The sequence below is a fragment of the Scleropages formosus genome, chromosome 4 (genome assembly GCF_900964775.1).
Source record: "Scleropages formosus chromosome 4, fSclFor1.1, whole genome shotgun sequence".
NCBI lineage: Eukaryota > Metazoa > Chordata > Actinopteri > Osteoglossiformes > Osteoglossidae > Scleropages > Scleropages formosus.
This window is the reverse complement of record NC_041809.1, coordinates 3,838,019-3,865,355: the sequence shown is the minus strand read 5'-3', so window position 1 is coordinate 3,865,355 and position 27,337 is coordinate 3,838,019. Positions and strand designations below refer to the sequence as shown.

General features: G+C 44.1%; 1 protein-coding gene across 2 annotated transcripts; it reads right to left on the bottom strand.

The window, feature by feature from the left end:
* Positions 1 to 295: 295 nt before the first annotated feature.
* On the bottom strand, positions 296 to 27,337 carry mrps5 (mitochondrial ribosomal protein S5). Of its 2 annotated transcripts, XM_018740254.2 has the most exons (11): positions 27,274 to 27,337; positions 23,804 to 23,944; positions 18,549 to 18,674; positions 17,328 to 17,561; positions 14,897 to 14,931; positions 4,738 to 4,828; positions 4,218 to 4,264; positions 4,058 to 4,115; positions 3,643 to 3,705; positions 1,220 to 1,356; positions 296 to 774 (listed from the first exon to the last, which is right to left on the bottom strand). In XM_018740254.2, exons 1-11 carry the CDS (start codon positions 27,320 to 27,322, stop codon positions 550 to 552), a joined length of 1,206 nt encoding a protein of 401 aa, XP_018595770.2. In that variant the 5' UTR covers positions 27,323 to 27,337; the 3' UTR covers positions 296 to 549. The 2 variants fall into 2 exon arrangements, 1 of the variants encoding a protein (XP_018595770.2); XR_001965549.2 differs by lacking the exon at positions 296 to 774 and having other exon boundaries at positions 1,289 to 1,356; positions 1,912 to 3,705.

Sequence of the window (27,337 nt, the reverse complement as noted above, 5' to 3'; positions counted from 1 at the left end):
GAGGGCTGCAGAAGGGGGCTCAGAAAGAGCGACAATCTGCTCTCCTTAGTACTCCCACAGTGTGAACGCTAGGCAGCGTCCAACTGATGAGCCCATCCACCACCCCCTTTACTGCCTTCAGTATGAGCTACTAAGGAATAATAATAAATATCGTGTCCAAAAGATCTGTGACCACGGTATTCGCAATTTTATGGTTTTGTTGTTTTGTACTGTTTGTACAATTGTACTGAAGTCGGTCACTTTGAGGCGTTGGAACAGTAGGGCAGGGAAGCAGAAACAAAACACATGATCCAGGCTTCACATTTTATTCACGAATTAACCGAACTGGTGTCACTGGAACTGGTGACTCAGATGAAACTCATCATAGGTGATTTTACCATAAATATGAACGTTGTCTCTCCATACATCTGGACGCCGTGTCAACATTCACCTGATTCCATTTTCAAGGAATTATTATGGAAAAGAGTCTTTTCAGGGGCCCGCAGGTTCCACTGCGGGGCGGGGCTGCGCTGTCCATGGTGCTGAACCCACCTGCACCACTCGGTGTCTTCACCAGACGGTCCTCTTGACCGTAGACCAAGGAGATCGACGCTGGCCCTGCGCCGCCTGAACCTCTCTCCATTCCAGCTTGGGGTCAGGGATGTCGTCTTCGGGCTCGGGGTCCAGCCTCGCACCGCGGGCCGGAGAGGCCACCACGTGCGGCAGGGGTCCGGTCTCGTGGCGGAACTCCACCACGTGCAGCTGCTTCTTATCCGCCAGGTCTCGGTGGGTCTCCTGGGGGTGAGATGGGCACATGACACCCCTTGGCTTTGCGGCAAACGGACTTGTCATTTCCCCGCTGGTTCCGTTGTTCCCCTGTCCTGGATTGGGTCAGTGGCCCTGTTCCGAACCGTGTCAATGGCTCAGTTCCGGACCACCTCGCACTTTTAAAAGTAACTCATTTGCAGCCCACACCAGTAGCAAACAGCAGAAGAGCAGAGGGGTCTGTTGGTGTTCAGCGCACCGATGCCATGGAGACATTTTCAGCCAAGGGCTCTCTCCAAAAGCCCATCAGTGAGGAAATGTGAAAGATGTGGAGCCATGAAGAAGCGGTGCATTTGCCTAAATACCGCTGATAAGAAACACGCTACCCTTCCTCACAGGTATCAAGTGCCCATTAGGCAGCGACAGGATGACTGGCCGTCTCCATGGCGATGGTGCCGCGCTGCCGATGACTCACCTGACCGGCTAATCCCTGGAACAGGGCTCTGGTGATATTCAGGAGGTTCGTGGAACCCATCACTTTGCAGTACATATCTTCGATGCCGATGAGCTTGCATATGGTGATCACGGCCCGGTGGCATCGCAAACCGTAACCTGCAAGAGCACAACACGGCCTCAACCTGGCTGCTCGCCTCGTTATTATTACAATTTCGTGGGGTTTACGCCGAGCAGCTTATTGCTTCACCAGTGTATACAGCCGTGAATTTCTGCTACTGGTGTTAAGGTACAGACGGTCCCTCAAGTTACAACATGTGACTTACGACAAGCCACACTTAAGACGGTCACCTCGCTCGGTGGGCGTGGGGTTCGAGTACAGCTCAGGGTCTGAGGAGTTTGCATGTTTCGCCCCGTGTTTGGATCGCACGGACAACGTGCGGAAGAACACTCTGGCAAACCACTTATGCTCCTCCCTTGCCTTGGAAACTCAACTCGATGGCACTTCCATCCATACTATTATTATAATGTAAATAATGCGTGAAATTAAAATTGTTATAAAAATATAACAAAGCCATATTATACAAAGTAGCATTCGTTGAGTTTGTTTATCCTTGCGGTTCCTGTAAAATACAAGGGCCTTTTACTTACAACAAAGTCAACTTGCAATGAGGTCACAGCAGAACCCTGCTGTACACCGGGAACCAGCCGTACCTTAAATTCACCTCCAAACAGCAGGATGCGTTCGGCTTCCTAATCCCTGACCTTAACCGTCATTTCTTGCATCGCTCATCGTCCCTACTTTGGCTCAGATGGGCTGCTCACGCAGATACAGCGACCAGCTGGCATGTGAGAATCCGCAGCCTGCAGGCATTACTGTTTCAATTTAGGGATTCGGGCACAGATATCAAGATCATCTCGTTTAAAAAAAAAAAAAAAATTAATTAAATTAAAATCTTCGAGAATGGAACAGAAAACAAATGTCGGCACACTTAAGACTAGCATCAAATCCTGTATGCAGACACACACACACACACACACACACACACACACACACACACACACACACACACACACACACACGCAGACACACAGAGCAGCCTGTGCAAAGCTGGGTACGGTGTCTCCGTGGGGTCCGTTCTCCAAGGCACGGAGCTACGGGGTTTCTGCACTGACCATGCTGTGGGGAGGGGTGTTTCGTAACTGCCTTACATAACCATTACGCTGCTTTCTCTACCATGACACTCAACCGGCCTTACTAATGAGATTTCCGGAACTTTCTACAGCTCACTGGCTGCTTGTGACTCACATGGGGGACAGGATGGGAGGAGGAGCAAGATCTTAGTTGCTGCGGGGACATGTCCTCTTAGTCCTGTGCTTCCAGGTCCGGCCCTGGGACAAAAGCCGACACCCAACGGCCCCCTCGGTCTATGTGAGCGATGAACCCTTGGTGTCAGTGTCCCACCTGGGCCCGGTTGGAATTGGTTTCTGCGCATCCCCCATTACAGAATCCAGCTTGGGATCGCCATGGCGACAGGGTGATGGATGGAGCCCGCGGTTCATTTATCCGTGTGATACACTGCCAACGTTGGCATGAGACACGTAACATACCTGGGGACAGTCAACTCCTGCGGTGCCTGCTGTCAGTCCAATGGCCACCAGGGGGCACTCTGTCATCTGTCAGGACTTCCTCCAGCAGAGCTCGCGGCAGGGCGCCTCCCAGGGCTCTAGAGACCCGTGCTCTCCTGAAACAGCTACTTGGGGCTCCCTTTTAACGCGCTCCTATATTTTATACCCTGCAACCGCTCTGCACCGATCCCATGGAACCCCGCGCAGATGATTACCCACAATGCTGCTGGAGGGGAAAAAAAATCACGAGCACCTGCACACACCGAAACAACGGCGCCGAGCTCTGCTTCGCTCACTGCGCGGGCTGTAGAAAATTCTTTGGGTTTTTTTTATAATGCAGAAGCTCTTAGAAGCAGCGAGTTCATGTTCATTAAAAAAATATAAAAACAAAAAGTAAAAAACTAGTGCCGGAGGCAGCGTTTAAATCACGCTCCCCCAAACGCGGCGTCCCTCTGACATAATCGGGACCGGTTTGAACATGACGAAGCGAGGCCTAATTAGGGAGCCGTGCAAAGACCGAAAGGTCCGAGGCATCATTGCAGCTCAAGCCCACGCACACTCATCGGTTTGTCGCCGTCTAACGTCCGACGGAAGGGTCTAAAGCAGCCGAGCGCCGACTCAAACAAGCAGGAGGCAGAAAAGTGCATCCGCAGAAGAATCGATGACACCGACCATCGCGCTGTCACAGCTGTCCCGTGTCACACGTCATACGTGTCTTGTGTGTCCCTCCAATAAAATGGACCGTCTCCCTTGAGAAACTCGACGTCTCGCGTGCATTCGGCTGCGGCACAGCGGGACCCCCTGCCCCCGGTTCACCTCTGTTCTGCTTCTTCATACGCAGCGTTGTCCTCTTGAAGGTGGAGGTGATGTCATGGTAAACTAACGAAGAGGAAAACACAAGATTAACACCGAGCTGTGCGAGACGACAGTGATTTTACCCTAAAGCCGCCGCGAAAGGGGATGTTTGCGTGTCGGTGGGAAAATGTGTTTTTTACGGCGATCGTCTACGCAACGGTACAAAAGCAAATTGTTTGCAGCGATGCGATCCGGCCGATTTTCCCGCTCGCTTTTGGCACTGGGCCGAAAAATCCCAGGAGCGTATACCTATGGCGGCAGGTAGGATGGGGTGTGCCACAGCGCCGTGGGGCGAACGTGGTAGGAAGGAGGTGTGGGATGGAGCTCGGACTGAACACCAAGTGCGGAATACGCCGACCTCGGCCGGCGCACTTACTCGTGTGGTTGTTGTGTCTCTCGATGTACTGCAGGTAGTGGACCGCCCTGTTCTTCGCCTACAAAGCAAAACAAGGTGTCCCACATGAATACGCCCATCGCTTTGCTACGGAACAGCGGAGCGGACGCTCGCATCTGGCAAGGGGCACAGAGGGACTTACTTTTCTCATGGCCACCAGGCGATCGGTTGCTTTCCCCAAGGCGAAACCTGCAACGAGCATCATTTTAAAAGAAAAAAGAATTGTGACACACGCATCATCCCGAGAGCAGAGCATGAGTTTGATGTCGAGCAAAAAAAAAAAACACCCCACTAGTTTTAAACAACCTTCATCACCCAACCTCACATTCTGTGTTGTACAAATGATGTTGCAGTGTTTTCTGTCACATCTTGACATAAAGTCTCAAGTATGTCAAAAATAATAATTCCTCAGCTTCACTTGTTGCATCTGAGGTTTTGTCAAGATGATGGTGATGAAAGGAATAAAACGGAACTCTTGTCTATCACGAGTCAAGATGGAACAAGTGCCGAAAACATGAGCTTGATCATTTCTGAAGCCTTCCCTTCTTTTTTTAAAAATGATTTTTCACAGAAAGAACCCGGTCGACAGACAGGAGCGCGGGGGGTGGCTCTCAAATTAACTCGAAACTGCGTTCCAGGTTCTGTGGTCCCACATTTCCCACCTGCGGCACCCTTGCCGTTTCCAACGGCAACCAGGCAGCTGACAGACTTCTTCCTGCCTTCCTTTGCCGTCATGTTGAAGACACTTTTCATCTGCGAAAAGAAGGGAAGAAAACATTACAGGACAGGAAAATGGAAAATTAAAACGTTTTGGAGACTTTTTCTTCCAAGGGCCGAACCGATTTATAGTTTACATGTCAGCGGAGAAGAGTGCGGTAATGACACGGGAAGCGAACGCAGTGCTGAACTCGAGCTTAGCTCAGCCCATATGTCTCCTCTGCAGAGGTAGTTATGTGCTTCTCCCCCTAAATAACCCACCGCTCCTTCAGCTTATTTCACCGGGAACTGGCATAAATGAGTCTTTCAGGAAATTTAATTTACTTAAACGATTAGTTAAGAGTAATCGGCTTCTGCCCGGCAAAGTGCTGCCATCAGTGTATATAGTGTATTGTGCTCGCAATAAATTATTATTCTGCAGATTGTAACCGTACAAGGCTTAATGTCGGGTGCCGCTGAACAATATTTCTCAAATGCCACACAACCAATATCTGCTGTAGGCGCCAGCAGGGTTTCTCCACGCGGGCCGCTGCATTAAGCCCTACGGCGTTCCTGCGTGCGGAAAACTTGGCACCGAACGGAGCCCGGGCTCCTTGGGAGAGGGCAAGTCTCATCACATCGCGGTGCGCTCCCGCGATTTAGGGGCCACAAATCGATGCATTCAAATAAACTAATGCTGCCCTTTTTCTTGCTGATTCATAGCCAGGAGCTCGGCTCCCGCCACAGCGGATTTACGAGCGCGCAGCGGCGCGTGCCGCCAGCAGGTGGCAGAGGAGCGACGCGTTGGTGGGGGCCGCGCGAACGCAGCCGTCGGAGGAGCCGGCGAACCCGGCACCGCTGCAAGGATCGCATTGATATGCGCTGCGTCGAGCCGGCGGCCTCCAGCTCCGCGCAGCCCGTTCTGTCTGCGAAGGCTGGTCGGGAGGTTCGACGGAAGGAGCCTCCGCAACGTAAAAACGTTAAAAGTACAAAACATTTTACCTGTCCCAGAAACAAAGACAAAGTGAGCGCATGTAAAGAAAATCTCTCGGAATTGTGGAGCTCTCATTTCCGCAACAAACGCGTTCATTTCCCCAAGGAAAAGGTTCGCGTCAGGGACCGTTTGCATCCTCTTACTTCTCGGTGTTGCGGTAAGCGCTACGGTGCTCTCGCGGAGGGAAGACGGCTGGGCGGCCTGCCATTTCGACACGCTGTCCTTGGGCCACGAGCGTTAAGTCCACGGAGGTAACGTTCTGTCTGCCGCTGAAAGCAAATGCGCTCGAACGGGGAGACTTTCCAAGGCTGCGTCGCGGCCGCATCCGAAGTAGGAAGGGCCGCAGGCAGGAGTTACGCAATTCGCAGAAGAACTACAATCGGTAGACAACGCAAGCCTTGGGGCAAGAACGGGAGCGTGGGCCAAATCGCAGCACGGACCGTCTCCGTGCCCTTTCCCCAGCTTCACATCACAACGGTTTGCCCCAAACATCAACCTGGCCCCGCCAGCGGCTCCGCTCCCCGGGATCTGTCAAGAGCTTCAAATCGGCAAATTTATAGTTTCATAAGACGTGCACTGCTTGGCATGCAAAAGAGGCCCAGCCCCACATGCGGTGTGGTCAGCCCCTCGACCGCACACTCTGCAGAGGCAATGACACCACCGTGTCTTCAGAAAAAAAAAACAAGCTGGTTATCAACGCATATATAGTTAGGAAAAAAATCTGAATAAGACTCTGAGAGTACTTAACTCTCATCTGAGGCTGAACCTCAAAAATGTGCATCAAAAAAGCTCGTCAGCAGCAGGAGAGGGGGTGTGACCCTGCCCTCCGTCCCTTTCCCAGACCCTACGGGCCGGAGGAGGGGGAGATGAAGAGGAGGCTCCTATTGCGGGCGGCTCCTGCTCCTGCAGCCTCCGTATGAGAACCATCTGTTCCGGCTGTTTGGCACAGTGGGGGCTAATCTTCAGGAAAAATGAGAATGACACCCCCCACCCACCGTAACAACAAGAAAAAAATAAATAAATAAATATACAGGCCTGCTCCGATTTCCGTTCAGGGAGCACCAAACAGGCTGCGTGTTTAAGCATCAGCAGGAAATCTGGTTGGGAGAGATTACCGCAGGTCTGGATGGAGAAGCATGACGTGGAGGACGCGCCCAGCTCAGCGAAGCTCAGTCCCATTCTGCCTTCCAGAAACACACCCAAGCCAAAACACTGCAGACTTCCACCATTAATGAGTTGACTTTAACACACACTTCATCCAGTGCTGGTATCTCTTCTTAGAGAGAAACGTCTGTAATAAACAACTTCCTGTGATTGTATGTTCTGAGCTTAAAGAAGGCTAAACTGCGTAAGTAGCAGCTTCTCTACAAGCTATGAATCAACATCTCCAGAATGACACCATAATCAGATCAAGGTGATGATCACGAACAAAGCAAACCATTTCCTGTCTAGGACTTGAGGAGAGAAGTTCTTAACCTCTTCTAGGCCACAGACCCATTAAGAATCTCATGAAAGCCAAGGAGGCATCCAAGAAAAATGCCCATAGATAGATTCACAAAAAATTTTGCTCTGAATTTAATTTCACTGACATCTCATTACACTGACATTGAATTATTTGAAAGGGATGGCAGTGATTGCAAGGTATTACTTTTGTTAAATTCTTAACTTTTGTGGTTATTTTCAAGGCAAGCCTGCGCTTCCCAGACTTCATAGGGATTCGTGGACCCTGGGTGAAGAACGCCTCGCGCATGATTCGATTTGGACGGGTCTTTGGGGGTGGCGTGACGAAAAACAAATCAAGGCAAGGAGGTGAAGACAAAGAGAAGATGAGTTTTGGAAAGAAACACATCTGCACTGTCATTACAGCAATATATTACCAGCTGGGAGAAACAGGAAGAAAATGAAATATCCATTAGAAAAAAAACTCTATTTAGAGGACAACACCGAAGTGCAGCGCTTCGCAGGAAAAATGTGCTTCCAGTGTCAATGCTCCTAGGCCTGGACCCAGGGATTCAATTAAGGCTGCAGATGGCATTTTGTTCTTCTCTTTTTTCTCCTTTCCTCGCCTGTTCCGTCTCCCTCGAAAAGGCAAACTCAGCACGTTCGCAGAACCACCTCTCTTTAGCTACACAAAGGCAGCAGGAGCAGCAGCAGCAGCCTACAAACCTACTTTGCACTAAGTAACGGTCACGTATTCTGAAATTCTGTTTTATGTACGGTAATGATCGGGACTACAACAAATGTGCCATACTACATAACACATCAGAGAGCAAACGCAAAATATCTGGGCACTTATACACTACAGTCACATCTTCAACGAATTAAACTTATGCGGGTTCAGCTTTATAAGGCGACCCCTCTTCTGGCAGGGAAAAAAATGCAAACAGTCAATTTCTGCACACGTGGAATGTTTCTGAAGGAACTGCGCACCACGTGAGCCGGCGAGTTTACATCAACCCGGTCCCTGGTGACTCCCGATACCCCTGAATATCTCCTCTTTCTCACTTCGCCCCTTCTCTCCTCCATTTGCATCCCAGCCTAAACTGCCATCATTCCTATGTTAAAGTCACACGGAACTGAATGTTGTCAACAGGCCGCATTTTGACATTTCCACTGTATTTTATTTATTATGCGTAACCATGCAGTTTTTCATAAACATGTCCATTGTTAGAGATGTTGTTGTTGTTGTTTTCTAGCCCGCCCTCATGTTCGTTATGGCCTAAGTGCAGAACCGAGCATACGTGATTTTTGGCGTCACGAGCCATGCCCCCCCCCCGCGTAAATGAAGTCTCCGTTGTACTTCAGCGAAATGTAACCTATTCGCTATAGAGTGACCGGGCCCTTCGAAACAAAAAACAACAGGACGCCAAAGAGCCACATTTATACATGTTGAGCTTCAATGTCGAAGCCTGCCTCGTTGTCACACCTAATAATTTGAACCGAGCACACACCACGAGCGCGCGCGCGGTTTCGACACGGCGCGAGCGCTGCTCCTCGCACGTGCCGCCGCACCGAAGGCGCGAACTTTGGGCGCGCGGTCATCATACATTTCTGTCTTGGCACAACTGCGGACAGCAAGAGGGAAAGAGTGGCTTCACTGAAGGCTAACTGGTGTTTTTAAAATGCATATTGGACTATTAAAAAAATACACATTTTAGTCTATTACACACGTTCATTCACAAGCCGTCACTTTTATATTTAAGTTTTCATATTTTAAGATGGAAAAACGGAACCAGGACGGTCTAAACGACGCTTAAATTACGGACCTCGCTCAGGTCACGGCTAGTCGTGTAGCTTGATGAAATTTTTTCTATATATTTAGACAACGTAGCAGAGGCGTGTAAGCAAGTATTACACGACAGCTCGTTCCAAGACTTATGGAGAACAAGTTTTTTACGAGGAGGACAAACACGGACATCGAATATTTCATCCAGCAACTTTGCTGACATTCAGCTTGACAGCGCGAGACTTCACACAGCAGGTAAAATTAATTGTGTTTTTTTAAAAAAAACCTCCAGTTTATATATTCCGACCACTTTTATTTATGAAATGACACGGCGACGGCGAGAGGGAAAAAAAATCCCGCAGTAACAAACAATAAGCTTAGAGGGAAACCACCGAAGCAGCGAGGATGAGACACCGGCTATTTATCTCAATGAGCCTGGTGAAGGAACCTTACTCATGACTTGTTCTTCAAGTTCGCCATTTCTCATTGCCATGGACTAACATGTGTAAACCCTTCTGTGTTTACAGCTAAGCGCTCTCTAAGCCTTACATTTACCCCCAGTATTTGTGTGTAACTCTACTGAATACCATGCTTATGCTAGTATTTTTGCTCCCAGTACCTAACATGTTACATTATTGCTATAATTACAAATTTTATTTGGGTTCTCTCATTTTAGCTTATCTCAGTATTTTCTGTTTCATACCCGTTTTCCCACCTCCAGGTGTAACACGTATTCTTTTGGGTGCAAACACATTTTGCACAGAACACTTCAGGATGAATCACACTGACACTGTATGTGTATTCATAGCATAGGTGCAACAAGGGTGTGTGTGTGTGTGTGCCCCCAAATGAATGTTCATGCAAGGCTAATTTATCCTCCTAGTATTTGTGTAAAACATCTAGACTACCTGAGTACCATTGCTAACATTTTTGGTCTTCCCACTACCTGAACAATTGTTATGCTCCTGCCTGGTATCCGCAGTAGCCTGCGTACTTTGGGGTTACGTATTTCTATGTCGTACACAGAGGAAACTGAGACACAGAACAATCTGTACACTTCACCAGAAATCCAAACCCAGGTGACCACCCATAGACCTCTAAAACATATTTATGCAATTTGTGAAATACATCAATTATATATAGCCTATACCCATGCACACCGGAACACACGTGAGGATGAATGTTAATGTATGCATGGCTCCAGTAAAATTACTCAGATGTATAAATGGGTAAATGGCTGTGGGTAGCATAACACTGTAAGTTGCTTTGGAGAAAAGTGTCAGCCAAATTAATAAATGAAAATATAAATGCATAAGTATTTTTGTCACGAACAAAAATAGATTTCCATGCCCATCTTGGTACCATTACAAATCATATTCATTCCATCCCAGGTGTGTGGAAACACTTAATAAGCTCCTGGTATTGTAGGCTATCAGGCTGCAGAATCAGCTTGTTCTGACACCGTTGTTGACTGCTAATGTCCCGAGCAGGACTGCAGTCATAACCTAAAACCAACTCCACTTCTTCACAGTTTCAGTCAATGAATGGACACATTCAAATCAGCCTCTCTTCTCTAGCTCAGCAGCCATAGGCCTGTCACAGATACAGGGTTCTCAGCAGGAAGACTAATGTCCAAAGCATAAAGGAATCCATACCTGCAAGCTTAGAGGCAAACCACTAAATCTGCCTTAACCTTAACTGAAACAGTGATGAGTAATTTAGTGTTAAAGCTATAACCATCCAGGCTACATCAAACCCAAGAAAGCCTCTCCCATTTAAAACAGCATGATTGGTATGACTTCCATTGATTATTGAGCAAATAGCCCTTCGTATTGTCCTCGTATTGTCTTCTGGCAAGGAGCTTTACCGAAAGCTTAAGTAAGCAGAATCTGAAATATTATTGACCTGACAGGGATCAGGTCACACCCAGGCCAAGGAATTTACCTTGCAGAATTTTCAGAAAGGATAACAGTTTTAACTATATTAACATTCACAATTATGATTAAACAAAAACACACAAATAATGTTGGTTGTCATGGGGACACATGCATCCTCGTGACAGAAACCCAAGAAAGTGGTGTGTGGGTGGGCCTGGTTTATGGCTACCAGGGAGAGAATGCAGTCTGACTGGATCGTCCGGTTCCAGTTACATTCAATTATAGAGGCTCCCTTCCTGTCAGGGGCAAAAATGCAATTTGCATGCAAATAAGGCATGTGTTTTCCGATCAGCTAAGTGACAGCCTATCAACATCTTTTCCTCTCCAAGCAGAAGCAAAGGCTGATGAGTGTCTCTCTGTGTGGAGAAGGTCCCATGGGTGTCCCCAGGGCATTTTCAGAAGCAGGTAACAGCAGTTTGTGAAACCCCCCTCCAAACCATACCTGCCACCTGATGCCAGGATCATGTTGCGTGACCTTAGCTCAGTACTGGAAGGTCAAAAACACTGGCAACTTGTACGAGGCAGCCTGTCAGGCTGCATTTACAGAGGTTCTCTGGGTCGGGTAGCCAAGGAGCTACTTGAACAGTGGAGGTAGTGGCAGAAGGCAGAGGCAGGGACATAATCGATTCCTCAGGAATGCCCATTAATAGCCAAGAATAAGAAAGGGATCTTTGTGTTCTCCTCAAGAGGATTCAGAAATGTGTCCTCTCTTTAAAGCAAACAAGCAACTGAAAGGCTGAAATTAACCATCACATTAGAAGACCTTGATGAGCGAAACTTGGCCATTCCAAAATTAATTTTAAAAAAATGTTATTTCGTGACCACAACTGAATCCATTTTAATACTTTTCCACTGATGTTTTCTGTAGAAATGGAAGAAGACAAATTTGTGATTGGAACAAGTGCAAAGTGCAGAGGGATTTGGAGCAGTGCTACATTGGGCTGTTTACTGCTGATTGGAATGTTTTAATATGCAAGTTATCTTTAATTCCACTCGACATTCATGATGACACACCACTACTGTCCATCAGGAGGAAGCCTCTGGGAATATGTTCATATCATTAAACCACTGGAATTAAAGGAAGACGGGAAATAGACCTTATAATGTCATACACAAGCCACCAGACAAGAACCATGGTTTGCATTTAACTCAGATATAAAAAGCAACAAAAAAAGATTTACCTGCCTACAAAAGTCCAAATTTCAGTAAATTCGGTGATAAACAATTGCTGTGCCAACTATGTAAACTGTTGTATTGCTACTAGATGGAGTCAGACCACCTGAGACTCAAACAGGCTTCACTTAGTGATAACAGCACAGTTCTTTTAGTGAGGATGAAAAAATGCAACCAAGCTGCGCAAATAAAAACTGAAAATTGCAGCTGGAAGGAAAAATATTTTTGAGTGCAGACATGTCAAACAGCAGACAGCTTTGAAATAATTTGTGACACTTTTGTATAATTTAAGACAGCAATCAAAAGCAGAGATGAACAAATGGCTTAGTGATTTTTTTTTTTTTTTTAGTGATAATTATTCAGCGATCCCAAAATTATTGGGCATGTAAGAGTTTAGTGAAAGCCTGGGAACACTAGTCAGTCAGGATTGTTTGAACAGCTTTTAAATCCATCTGGAAAATTTATTTTCACAAAAAGACCAGAGGAAAAAATGAGATTTTCATTGAGATTTCAATTAAAATGTTTTTTTTTATAGGGTTCGTAAATGGGATCTTAATTGCCCCATTAGGTCCTAGCAGAGCTATGTTTGCATCTTATTTATGGAAAAATGCTAGTGTGTATTAAGGCTACAGGCACAGGGGTAAGAAAAAAAAAAAATCTGCATACTTCCATTTGGGCATTAGGTCTAATTAATCATTTGCTGTTCACTAGGCAGCAGCTCTGTGGGTGACAACCTGCAGGTGCTGAACATTCAAGTGATGCTGCTGTTGGGGCATATTCACTCGTCATGGGAATTTTCCACAAGAAACAGGGACCGATCCCATGTGCAGCATGTACTCAGTGAATGGTGGTCTTCTCATGCAGAAAACTGGAAAGACCTTGTGTGCCATAGGAAGTGATTCTGACTTACAGAAATGCCATGCTGCACTTGATGTTTGTAACTCAGTGTGAGCCAGGCATGAGAGGAGGAGGAGCTAGAAGCCTTACTGCCTGCACAGCTGAATGCCGTAAGGCTTTGAACGATGTTCCTCTGCAGAGGTCGTTATGCAAGACAGTAAAAAATTCTCGCTTGACCCTGAGTGCCAGTAGTCATGGAGAATGAGGCAATGTTTGCCTCGGAGTATCGTGCAAAAAAACACATGCCTGTGAGGACAAAAATACAAACGAATGCAGTAAAATATCACTTCACCAGAATTATTTGAAATCTCAGATATACCTGCCAGGAGACACAGGTATTTGCATGTCTTTTATATTAGCTTTTTTCCACCTTGATGATTCAGCTCCTGGAAACCCATAGTGTTATGATGACTGTACCGTTGTTCTTTACGCTCATTTACCACATTGCCTTGTCAAAACACATTCTATGAGCAGGGACAATGGCACAGCAGTTCAGCATCAGTCCTCAGTGACACAAAGACAGCATGATGAGGAGCTGAATGATTCACCTCCGACAGAGCAACACATGAGGCAAAACGGCACTCATGCATTCATGGGTTTACATCAGCAGCAGGACAATTCAGGCTGCATGAAAGTGACAGCCAGGATAAACAAGAGCGGGAGGGGGGGGACTTTGTACATCATGCCAGCCTTTTTCAAAAATAAATATTGAAAAATATGTCTAGAACAGCAAGCTCTGTATCAGATAAGAAGAAAATGCAATGGGATACATGTTCTTATTACAAAAGAGCTTATGGTATTCAAAGAAAATAAAAACCCAAGCCAAAAATAAAGGCAACCTCACAACTGATTGTCAAATGAGTAATGAGGCTATTATGGCAGATTTGCACTTAATTTAGTCTAAACTCAGTGCTTCATCTATAACTGAACAGTTCTGTACATCAAAGACAATGAGCTTGTAGAGTGTCTCGGAAGATAACCTATAAAGTTGTTAGTCTATTTGACTTCTCTAGCTGAAATCTATGTAAATTTAATTACCTCAAACAGAAACGGAAAACTTTATAAGTTGTGTAACTGCAATGTGTTTCTGGGAGTTCTGGCTGCCCTCTTATTCAACCACAACTCCACTAAAAAAAAATCATACAATTAGTGCTGTGTGCTGTAGATAATCTGCTTCATGCACCACAGTTTTGTCCAAGGTTCACAAAGTGCAATTAAGTTAAAGGAATGGTGCAGTAATACCTATAAGGAAGACTAGAAATTAAATGAGAATTCATGATGTATACTGGAATAATGTGGGTCTAAAGTATAAAGCATGAACCACTGGCCTGAGAGACATTACATTCAGTTAAACTAAACAATCTTTTTTTTTAAAATTTTTCCAAGAATAAATTCAGTCCTTGTCCTAGTGTGTATCATAAGTAAACCACATAATGTTGCTGAAAAGTAAGAAATCCCAGATATTATCAGCAAGTTTTCATGAAAGGTACCTTGGCTTCAAAATCATCTGAGGCCAGGTTCCTGGGGCCTTGCCTCGGCGAGCCAAAGAGAAACTCAGTATCCTGTTTCATCTTATTGTTACAGAGCCCACAACAAGCCCCAGCCAGTAGCTTCTTCAAAGAGAAACAACCCCTCAGAGGTGGGAAACAGGGGCCAAGAGTGCTACTCTGAAGATGCAAACCTGCTCTGCAGAGCATCAGATCTGTACCGAGTAAGTCCTGAATTCTTCAAAGACCATAAAAAACGCTGCTGGTGTCTTATTTGTAAAGCCAACTGCTAGGCAACAGAGGGGTGCAGCAACCATCAGAAAATTTGTTTAGACCTTAAGATAGAGAACTGAAGTGGTAAGAAAAGCAAAGGAATTTTAGTGCAATGAAAAGAGTACATTTAGAACGTACCTCAATGACCCGTGAGTCAAAATCTTCGTAAGTTTCTGAAAAAGAAAAAAAACACGTTTCTATTTTGAGAACTTGGGTGACAAAGATCCCTTAAAGAAATTAAAAGAAACTGTTCTCTTTGAATGATCTTCAAGATAAAGTAACATTGTTTAAGGTACAGGACATGAGGCCTACCTCAGCTGAAAAAAATTCTACGTAAAAGAGAATTCAGTCGTTTGAATGATCAATACGTCACTTGACTCAGTGTACATGAAACCACTGCCACCGGAAAAAAATACATATGTATTTAAAACATCACTTCTTAAAAAAGACACTCGAGGTTTTAGTGTAATTCTGAAAAATTACTGTAATTATTCCTCTGGTCACGGGGAACCGGACAAGCGGTTCTGAAAATGTGTGTGTGTGTGTATTCCTCTGGTATCTGTCTTATTTTTCTTGTTTGGGCGGTATTTTTATTATCAGCATAAACAAAAAGATAGATAAAACAGCAATCTACAAAGCTGTACATAAAAGTACTTTGAGTTAAAGCATTGTCATTTTTTGTTTCTCCGACTTTATTAGATTTAATCAACATTAATTACTATTTGTCACTCTAGACCAATTTGGCACCTCTTTGTCCTGCCTGCAATCTTAGTTCCCCTAAGTGTTATTCTGCAGTGAGCTAAAAAAAATAAATAAAAAAAAATAGTCACCTTGACTTTTGTTTGTGGTGCAAACTAATTTTTAAAAGTAAGAGATGGTTTGCTGGCTGTTTGATCTGCAGACGGGTAGCCAAGAGCGTAAAGCAAAGTGTCTCTCCTTTGATTTGTCACGCGATTTAGGTTCCCGTCCAAAGAGCTCTCCTGCAATTCATCATACAGGCGGCAGTGCTGTGGACATTTAGTGCCAGACTGACTAGCAGCAAAAAAAAAAATCTAATATCCAAAAAGGCAACATGTGGCTGGGAGTAACTGCTGGAATGAATAAACAGGTTTTTGCGTGGCACAGTGTAAATTAAGATAAAACTGACCTATCTCGGGTGGATGGGGGTGGATTGCAGGGACTGATCGGTTTCAGTTGATCTCCATTTTAGAGAACAGGTGAATAACATGTCAGATTAAACCTTTGTTTTGTACCACAAGATGTTCCTAAGCCATGCAAGACTGCTTATTTTAATTCTTCAGTGTTGGTGGAGCAAACATATCTTTACCATTTTCCCCTGCCACTTACCCCTCGTTAACAAAAACATTTTGAGCATTCTTAAAATTTATCTAAAAAGTTCTTGGCTGTGAACTTTTGGAAGAAAGGCCAGAAACTTAAAAATAGGAATATAAATATAAGGACCTAAGCAGATGGGCACTTCATAGATAATGGAGTCTGGAAGAGAGATGGCTTTCTAAATGTGGAAAAACCTTGTTCTCCAGTCTCTGCTGATTAATCCTCCCATCCGTCCAAATGCACAGATTCTCCTACTTAGAGGGTAATCCCTCAGATTCCCTGTCACCGAACCCAAATTATAAGTGCCACACTTGTTTCCAAGAAAAAAGTGTACACCGAGTTTCTTTTTTGATCAAACTAGCAAAACGGAGATGGAGCATTACTGAATGCAGAAAATCAACACGTCACTGTAGAGGCATTAATTTCGTGTTTTATGGCATTTTCTGTCTCAGGTTGTGGGAGTGGTGCCTATTTTGCCTGTGGGAAATAAGCTGAGAGCTGCCATTCAACCCCCACTAACTCACTGGTTAAATTTTATCGGTGTCCTGGATTCGCTTTGGGTGATGTTTACCCTTTCAAGCACAAAAACAGAATTGTCCTGTGTGTATGGATCCAGCGATGCGCGACACAGCACTGCAAGTCAGAGAATTGTGTAAACCACTGGGTATTTCAGCTGCGGCTCCACTGTGGCAAGTCACCCGTTTAACTGGACATTTATGGATCGCTGAATGGAGAACGCTAACTCAGACGACCAAAATGATGTCCATTTAAAGCCATACTAACAACACCCAAGTTGCAAAAAAAAAAAAAAAAAACACTGCAGAAAAGTTTCTTTTGTGCCTTGCTCACGGGAGCTACATAGGAGGTGGGATTTGAACCTGTGTCCTTTGGGTTTAAAGACAGTACCACCAAACACTATGATATGAGATGCCCCCATTGTCATCTTTGACTTGAAAGCCCTTACCTTACCCTTGTTCAGCAAAAAAAAAAAAAACTCTTGTAGAATCTTAACACTTTCCAGCTCCAAAAAGCAAACAACCTAAAAAACCAGGAATGCCATAGTAGTGAAGCAAAATAAGAAACAATCCTGTTTTGTGATTATGGCAGGGCCGATGGCATTCACATGGTGCAGGACACTGAGCAGGGAATGGGTGTGTGCACATTCTTGTCTCAGATTATAAGTGTCGTGCAGCTTGGCCCGGACAACAAAGGGGAATGTCCGCAGAGCTCTCACCTCCATTAGGTCCGGGGTCAGGAGGGCCAATACTGATGCCCCCCCAGGAGTGGCCCGTCCACCCACGCTGCCGCTTCACCTTCATCTTCCTCTGGCGGTCCCACTCCTCGCGCTGGCGCAGACGTTCTGCTTGTAGCTCCTGCTGCTCTGCAGCATCCCGTTGTGAGATTGAGTTTACTGTGCCCTCCATGGACAATTTGACATTCAGACCCGGCCACAGGAAGCCACCACGCCCTGTAGGGAAAGAGGGGTTAATCAGTACAATTAATCTGGCATAAAGTGTATAGAATTCATAAAACAGTATGGTGGGTCAGATATATCGCTCAATATCAGAGGTACTTCTCACTTGGGATTACAGGAATTGTTGTTTGAGATTCTCCAGCAAATTAGCCAACATGTCTTCCCAGCTTTTCTACAGCAATAGCCAGGTATGTAGGACACCAGTGCCTTTCTTTCAATCCTCTGCCCAGTTCATCTCATACTCCTGTTACTCAGGTTGCCCACATGTACTCAGACTTTTAACAGGAACTGCATTAATGTTTTCAATACACGCATTAATTAAAAAAACATAAATGGGCCAGTTCCACAGACATCTCTGCCCCAGCCAAAAGCTTGTGGCTATCAAAATGGACTGTGAGGAACAAAGGACGTTAAATTTTTCCCTGGGGTAAAAGAAGATAAGCACCCGCATAAACTCCGCTAATGAGATCGGCTCACAGCTGGCTCGGCTGTTCCGTATTTCAAAGGGCCATGGAAACCGTCGTTTCCCCCATGGCAGGATTGCTCCCTGATTAACGGGCCGAATCCTTGCAACTCTTTAATGTCAGATGGATTGTAAAAGCTGTTCAGCATCCAGACAGCTAGTGCATCCAATGATCAGTTCTTTTCAACTGTACAACCCTCCCCCCCCAGGGTGTGGCGGAGAAAAATAAATAGTTGCAGGCAACCCCTGCATTATGAATGAACAAATTTCTTAAGAAAGTCACAACTGAACCTCATTTTTCATATAACCCCTTGCCTATCTGCTAGTAATGGGCTGGAATTAATATAAAAGAATTCGCCCCCAAAGAATCTTCCAAATCTTCTGCAATGTGTGGACTTATAAATTGAATCCAGCAAAACAGCAAAAACCATGATTTGAGTGAAATGAATTGAGATGGACGTCCTTAGAAATTAAAAACAAGTCGTCAGGCACAATAAATACAGTGCTCAAGAACATACCTTCACCTAGCACTTGTCCTCTGTTGAGATCCTTCTTCATCTTCCTCTTGGTTCTCTTTCCTCTGCCTTTTCGGCCTCCAGCACCGCTCTCAGCCAGAACCCCCTTCCACAGCTGATCAGCAGTTACTGCAAAGAGAAATTACGCGACAGGAAAAAAAGAATACTATATTGAGAACTGTCACTCTGACAATCACCGCTAGAGATTTTACACCTTTATCAGCCTACAAAAATATGTAACGTATATGACACGTACAATTTCACAATTCCTGTATGCAGTATATCTCTGGGGAAAACTGCAGAAAATCTAAGGATCAAGTGAAAACAAGCCAGGACAGTTTCCTTTAATGTAAATGTGCCAAGTGCAGTTTGACAAAAGATATTAAATCGAATGGAGCGTTGCAGAGGCAGTTACAGTTGGCAAATGAAGCAGTGTACCCCATCTCCCCACCTGATGAGGCTGTACCAGCAGGTGGCAGCACTGCACTGTGTGCTCACTGGAAAAGCATACCCTGGTACGCTTTCGCTGGAGCCTTCCCTTAGGCCATTTTCCCTCTAACCCTTTGATCTTTTTCAGAGGATGAGTGGACACAGAGGAGATAACAGTTCATTGTTTCTCCACTCCATTTAAATACTAATAGTCAAATAACGTCCCTTCAGTTGATTCGGTGTGCTCACAACGCGTTTGTTTAGCCATGGCTGTCAGAACACCATCTAGTGAAAATGGTACACTGCTTTGTATCTTTAAATGGTGTGTTGCTTAGAAAATACTCAGCATTTCCTTCATTATTTACCATGCAAAATAACTTATAATTAGTCATGAAATAAAGTATAATTTCAGACTGCACCAAAAAGACAGACCATGATAGTAATCTTAATGGCCTTCTTTTTAACCTTTCCTCCAGTTTTGACATAATGTGCTAAAATTCATAATCTTCCTCTTAATATAAAGGAATTAAAACGCTGCTTTGATTTCATGCATCAGCTGGAACTGCATATTAAGGTATCAGATGAAAAGTTGAAGATAAGTCCCATCTGAGTGCAAATAATCTTCAGCGAAGATGGTAATACGATGTGGTGAAATGGGATTTACACTGATTCCTTTTAGTGGACAGCAGAACCCCGCGTGGGCAGGCACACCTATTAAAGACACAGGAACCCCTGCAGAGGGTAAACTGAAAACAGGATTTCACTGTTTGCTTTTGTCAAACATTTTTTGTGAAAACCCATTTAAACATTTGCTCATTTATACAGCTAGGTATTTTACTGGACCACTTAGATTAAATACCTTCCTCAAGTGTCCTGCAGCAGGGCTCGTCGTAGGATTTTGGAATCACATTTAAGTTGCAAATGTACATCCTTAAACCATCGTCTTTATTTTGGGCGACATGCACGGGTGCATCTGGTGTCTGTGACAGTTACTGTGTCTATAGAGGAGATGGATAATTTTTATGTAACAAAGCAAGTCGTGTAGCGAACTGTGTGACGCACACATTGAGAGGAACGTGTTGACGCTCTGGCAAAGCATGGAAAGCCAAAGTACATAAGGCCATATGCCTGTGGCTTCAATTAAGTGGGGCCAGTTTAGAAGTCCCTTGATTACAGCAACAGTGGGACAGGAGACTGAAATAAGCGCTTGGTGTGACAGTACCCTCAGGTACACAACGACCGCACGGGAGCAGCCATTTTCCACCATTTACTTACACGGATTCTTCTCATCAGTGCCGTTTTAAAACATTTTCTGTAACTGTAACAGTGATGTTTTAATGTAATGGTTGGAGCCATCAGCTTCCATTCAATGAACCTGGGTTCAAATACTCGCTTACACTGCAGCATCCTTGATCGAGGTACTTACCCAGAAGTGAAGTAGTAAAAATAACCAAGCTGTGTAAACAGGTAAATAATTGTAATTTGCTTAGTGTTCAAAGCTAACCTTCTTGTAAGTTGCTTTGGAGAAAGGTGTCGGCTAGATAAATAACAACATTAATAAAGAATGTACTACATGTATAGTATGAAAATAGAGGAAAAAGTCATAAGGGTTTTATATCTCTCCCTCAATCCGGTTAAATAACTCACTCAAGGGTAGAACTGCAGGGCCTTTCCAGTTCCGAGTGCCTCCTTAAACTTCTGCAACCAGTAATAGAAGATGGCTTTCCATTTAGATGAGCAGTAGTTATACAAAATCAATTCATACTGGCTTTTCCTGCCACTGTTAAAGTCTTAAGTTCTTTGCTGTGGTTCAAGGGCGCAGTTGGGAAACTTATGTGGCACGGTAATTTAATTATGAGTTAATTAGTGTACAAGCTATAAGTTCTTAGCTCAATAATTTAATGAGGCTCCAAACTGCTACAAACCACATTTTGAAATAAAATAAAATGTTCTCTGTCAGGAGTGCCCTGCAGACTTTCTGGGCGACTGAAACCGCAGGGTATCTCGGGGTTACAGCTCCATCCACTGATCTGTGCTAATGGGCCGCGCTGTCCGGACACACACACACTGAGGGAGTAGGTAACACCGAGTAGCCAGCGCAGAGCCTGCTGGGTAACACTAAGGCCATCTCTTTTCCTCTTGATGGGTATTTGTGGGCAACTTTAATGGATCTCTGCAGGGCAGATTTGGATCCTACACATTTATTGCTGTTTGGCATTTTGGTTTCAACGCATCCAATCATCACTCTGCCCCGCAGCCTTACGATGACGTGCATCAGCAAACAGGTGCCGAGCATTCCGAGACATCGTTTTAAGCACTGACAGTTGTCTGGATTTCTTAACCTTAGCATCAATATATTCTTTGTGAAATTCAATGGACAAGGAATCTAGATTGGCTGAGATCTGGTTAAAAATTTTGTGATTTTTAAGTGGGGGAATGGTGGACACGAATGTCTTAGAGAATGATCATTTACTGCTATGCCATTAAAACTGTCAAACATATGTCCTGTGATATTCTAGGTGTACACTACCTTTGGACTACCATGACCTTCCAATTGATCAAGGAGTTATTGATAATGGATAGATAGTCCCTTCTGTAATTTCTTTGCTGGTTAAATTTGTCTACAAAACCTTTCATTAATTATGTCAAAGCAAAATTCATCAGTCAGATCCTTGCCCTGTTTTTTTTTGTTTTCGTATAGCTGGTGCTGAAATGAAACAAGTACAGGGTCGTAACTCTAATGATATTGATCAATACACACACACACACACACACACACACACATTTTCAGAACTGCTTGTCCCATATGGGGTCACGGGGAACCGGAGCCCACCCGGCAACACAGGGCGTAAGGCCGAAGGGGGAGGGGACACACCCAGGACGGGACGCCAGTCCGTCGCAAGGCACCCCAAGCGGGACTCGAACCCCAGACCCACCGGAGAGCAGGACCCGGTCCAACCCACTGCACCCCCCTATTGATCAATATTGCTCAGAAATTCATCTTTAAAAGATGTTAAAATAGAAAATATCTCACCCCAGAAATGGATTTCTCTCTTGCACAAACACTTAGCAACCACAAAAAGCTTGTCAACTCCTTCTGCTGCTCTTTTATTCCTTGAGCGAACGCAGTCAGCTGTACGTCCTTAATTTCATTATGTGGCTTCTGTCAGAGCCAAATTAATCTAGCATAAAATCAAAAGCAGGGCCACCACAGTCCATTCATTTTAAATGCCACAAAACTGCAGCTGTAGCTGCATTAAGTGTTAAGCATACATAACACTGCACTCTTGCTGAAGTGCTTAGACACAAGGACCTCAACAATGACGAGAAGCTATGAAAAGTGATTAAAAAAAATTAAACTATCTAACAGTCCTTCCCCACTGACTCTTTAAAATAAAGCTGATACCTACAGAATCTGCGTGTTCCGGGGAGATGAGATGCCCTTACTTCCAGTCAGCCGCATTCAATGGCATACAGTGGTTTACAAACAATGGCATTCAGAGACAAAAATGACCTTTAATTCAAATCACTGAAGGGGAAAAAGAAAACAATCAAGATTTAACTGTAATGAGCAATTACCATTTAATCTAAGACTGCTATGATTAACTTAATTATATCACCCTCTCCAAAGCAAAAAAGTCCATTTAACTTCCCCCCAGGAAAAGTACCAGTACAGATGAGTTTTCCGTTTCCACATCTGCAAATCTCTACACACTAATAAAATGCAGCATCTTTACAGGGACAAACCTGTGGTCTACTTTGGTATATTCTCCTGAATATAGAATATGAATAAAGCCAGTCATTAGCTATTAGCCAATGTATACAGCCATTAATTTTTGCCCACTCTAGGGTACACATTTTTAAGTGGATCACTCACACACACACACACACACACAATGTCAACAACTGTTTCTCCCAAGCGGAGTTGCGGCGTACCAGAGCCTAACCCAGCAAGAGGGGGAGGGGGACACACCCTGGACAGTCCACGGCAAGGCACCCCAAGCAGGACTTGAACCCAAGACCCACCCACAGAGCAGGCCGCGGCCAAACCCGCAGTGGCCCCCTTCAAGTGGATCTCCAATGCAGCAAATGCTACTATGCAAGGTCCAAATGCATTTTATGCTTTTAAATAATACCATGGTTGGGAGTGAGGCTTGGACAATTTCCTTGCAATATGCCCAAGAACAATTTTTGCTAAGTCTCAGGAAGATGAAAATAAAACATTAGGAACCAGGTGTTATTGTAAATGTACAGATGTAAAACACAAAAACCAATCTCAATACCTCAGAACTAGAGATGTTTATCTCCAGAATTCACTTAATGTAATTCAATGCACAGCAAGTGCTTCTAAGCATTGCACACCTGTAATTACACATAAGAATCCCTCAATGGATTTCCATTCATGGAACAAAAAACTCAAATATAAACTGATAAGGTATATTTCATATGAATCATTTAATTACACTGAATCTGTCAGCTCCATGTGATGAACAACGTTAAGATATTTTTTTTCTGAACAACGGGAAATCATTAAAATCATCACATTACAGCTTATTACCTTAAAGATCTAAAACAGCTCTCATGATCAATGAAATGATTTCAACAAAGAGATCACGAAGGGAAAACCCTTCTAATCTTCCTGTCATCTGTGCTGGGCAGCAGCTCCTGCACTAGAATTAGACTTGACATATAATGTCACTAAATCAGGGTCCATAAGAGCAACATCAACAGCAGCGATGTGGATGCGCTTATCTGATGTCAAAGGGCACAAAGGTTTGTATGGGTGGATTCTCTGTGAGTAATAGAAAAAAGTGTTCACAAGCACTCACGCTTGTTGAAGAAGCTGCCGTTTCGGGTCTGCTGCAGGCACAGGGTGCTGATTGCGGGGGTCAGATTCCGGCTGGCAGCCAGGGGCTGGGCAAGGTGAGAGAACTGCTGGATGCCCCCCAGCACTGGCACTGGGGCTGGCACTGAAGAAAAAAAAAATCATTCAGAGAAAAAAATATCAGTTGTTGGTAAAATGCACTTTTGTTTTCGCTGAGTTGTACGCCACTTTAGAGGAAAGCGTCTTCTAAACAGATGAATGTAAATGTAGAGGAGGGCATACATAAGAAAAACATAAGGCTAACATGACATCAGTCCTGAGACTCAGAAAGAGGACAAAATTCTAAAATAATTACACAAGTACATTATGGCTCAACAATAGAGCCTAGGATTAGGGTTAAGCTAGATTTCACTTTAAGAACATAAAACTGGTTTTAACTCAGGCCTTTGGAAGACACTACTTTGAGGGGAATGAAAGCAAATACTACCCAGTTTTTACCCAGGTACAATAAAAGTGAAACTAAATGCAATGCATTTTAAAAGGCCTAGTTTGGCACAGCTTGCAAGATTTCTAAACAGTTCTGTGATTTCTAAACACAGTATTCAACAACTGCATTACACCAGTAAAAAAGTAAGCCCTGGTGGCTCTCAAATCCTGGGCTGTGTTCAAATAGCTGTTAACAACAGATCCATGGATGTACACTGGAAAACACAGTACAGTCATTTGTGCTGTAGCACATGCTTTAATTATGCAATTTGGGTTTAATGTGAAGAATAAATATAGGAATTCAGTTTACATAAAACAAACCTTTGCAAGTGCAACATGGGAATAATGCAATTTGATTTTGAAAATTTAAACTCACCATGAAATTTTTTCTTGCACTTGGTGCTTAATTCAGTTAATACTATATTACAGTTAAACATGGTTGACCAAGGTGATAAATTGTAAAGACATGTTCTGAGACTATCAATGAAACATTAACACGCTAGAAAAAATAAGATGGGTTTTATAAAGAGCTTTACAAGAAACTAAAGAACAAAGTATCACAAACTGCATATTCTTTCATTACTTTCTTGGCTATGTTTTTGTTTCCTCATTTAATTTTTGGTATGCTATGATTTTAGTAGGTGCTGATTACTGTATTTTATGTGCTCTGTCCCATTACCATTGAAACTTATTTTTATTACAAGAATTATCATGACCATTATAGCGGAAAGACTGTCCAATACAAGCCATTGATGTGCTACTACTAATATCTGTCAACTAAATATTTATCATAGCAGCCAAACCCTCCAAGAGCTCCCATGAGAGTCCATCATTGTTTGGAAAGAGGTGTAAAAAAATATTTTAATGTAAAGAATGACACGTTGAAAAAACATATCTGTACAATACATGATAGTATCATTTTATTTAGCTCTAGGCCTGACTATTTTTTAATGATACTATCAGAAGGCACCGCTCAGTAAAATTCCCCTGAGTCTTTAAGATATGATGAAAAAACAAGCCATATGTTTGGTTTTTTTTACCCCATCTTGTGAAGAACTGTAACCATGAAAAGCACCGTGCAACTGGGACCATTTTTTAAACCCTGCTTAGGAATTTTGCCACTGCTTTGTACATGAGCTCTAGAGGGATGGCTTGTAGGAGAAGGCAGGACATGACTCGTTCTCTCCCTGACAGCCATTTGACTCTGCAAACTGCTAGGACTAATTTTTAAGTGCGCATGAAATGTGTTAGAAGTGTGCACAGCATTTTTTCCAGGAATCTGCCTGCAGCTGAAATGGAAATACAAGTGGCAAAAGACACTTCTCCACCGACTGCACACAACCAATTGCTGCAAAATCCATTATGGTCCCTTCTGAACATTAAATTTTAACAGTTGTGCGGGCCACAATGAATCATAACTGTTGCAGCTCCAAAGACAATGATCCAAAATAAAACGTTCTTAAAGACATAATGTGAAAAAGAGCACAAAATATAGCTGTAGACTGTATCTAGGATTTGCCGCAAATGAAACACATGCAACATATTTCCATTCACGTACATCTTCATGAATTTTTATCTGAGCAGGACAAAAAGCTGAGTTTGTGTCTTGCATTTTCTCAGCAAGCTGTTAGCAGCTGAAATGCAACCAAGATTAATGTTCAAGTTAATTCAGTTTTAACTGGGTTTCGCTATGAGTAATAGTAAACTCTTTGAAAACAACCAGACAAGGAAGCGTTAAAAAAAGCGACACTCATCTTCGCTAGTAATGTTTTAATAAATGAATGGGAAGTATGAATCACAGGCTAGATTTCGCTTTAAGAACACAAAACTGTTTTTAACTCGGGCCTTTGGCAGATACTGCTTTGAGGGGAATGAAGGGAAAATGGTGAAGTACAGAGTCAATACAGCAGTCTGGCAATGTAAAGATGTTCACTCCTGGGGAAATGAAGAGGACTTAAAGAACTGAGAGTGGCAGAACTCCTCCAATCTGGGCAGATGGGCTGTCGCATGAAGTCCTCATCCTCTCATCTCTTTGGTGGCGGAGCAAAAGACTTTTAGGGTTTATACAGTACCAGTGAAAAGTGTCAAACTGAGCAACCTGGAAAATACCTGTATGGGATGAACCGGAAAGCAAAACAACCAACCTGTTCTCTACACCCCTAGGAAGTGCTACAGAAGAGCTGGGGAGACATTATGGCCAATGGGCTCATGGGAAAAACTACACTCAAATCCTTTGCTGTTGGGTATGTTTCACATATTCAACCATAGACTGTTCTCCATTTTCCCTCGTTTATGTTTAAGACTTTTTAAGGTGGAAAAAGGTTATGTGAGGTGGTCAAAGTTGTCAACTCAAAGCCCAGAAAGGGCCCTGCTGCTGATCTTTAGACGAGGTGCTGTGTTAATACCATGATCATGTGTTAATATATGTCTTACATGCAGTTCTGTGGAAGAGAGGTGTAAAAGACAGGCTGTCTAGATGCATCGGGGGTTTTTGGTGTTCTGCCTTACAAGCACAAATGTGAGAATGGCCAGGTGGCGAGTCCGTTATGACCCCAGCAGATGTTCATGTTGGGTTAGGGCGTCAATCCACTGACCGTCCGTGACAATGTAGACAGTCACCACACGACACTGCATATTCAACCAGCTACTCACTAACTCAGTAACTCATTGGAGACGGAAGGACTCAGTAATGACACGGAAATCGACATCCAAAAACTAACAACCTTTACAAAGTTCACACACAGGAAACGTCCAAGAACGGCATCATGCATGGCATGTGGCAATCATCATGCATGCGCGCGATGCTCGCAAGAAGAACAACTTGAACTTGGCAACACACTGACTGACACTGCTGGCCAGCAATCCACCTCGCGCGCTCCCCTCCACCCCTAATGAAGCATTAAAGTGACGGAGGAGGCGTGTGGTACAACACACTGCACACGTAGTACACCCGCGTTTGAATACACTACGGCACTGCATTCAGTTCACCTCTGAGAGAGATCCGAAGGGCGCAGGACACCAAGCGCAGCGCCGCCATCTTCCCCGAGACTGA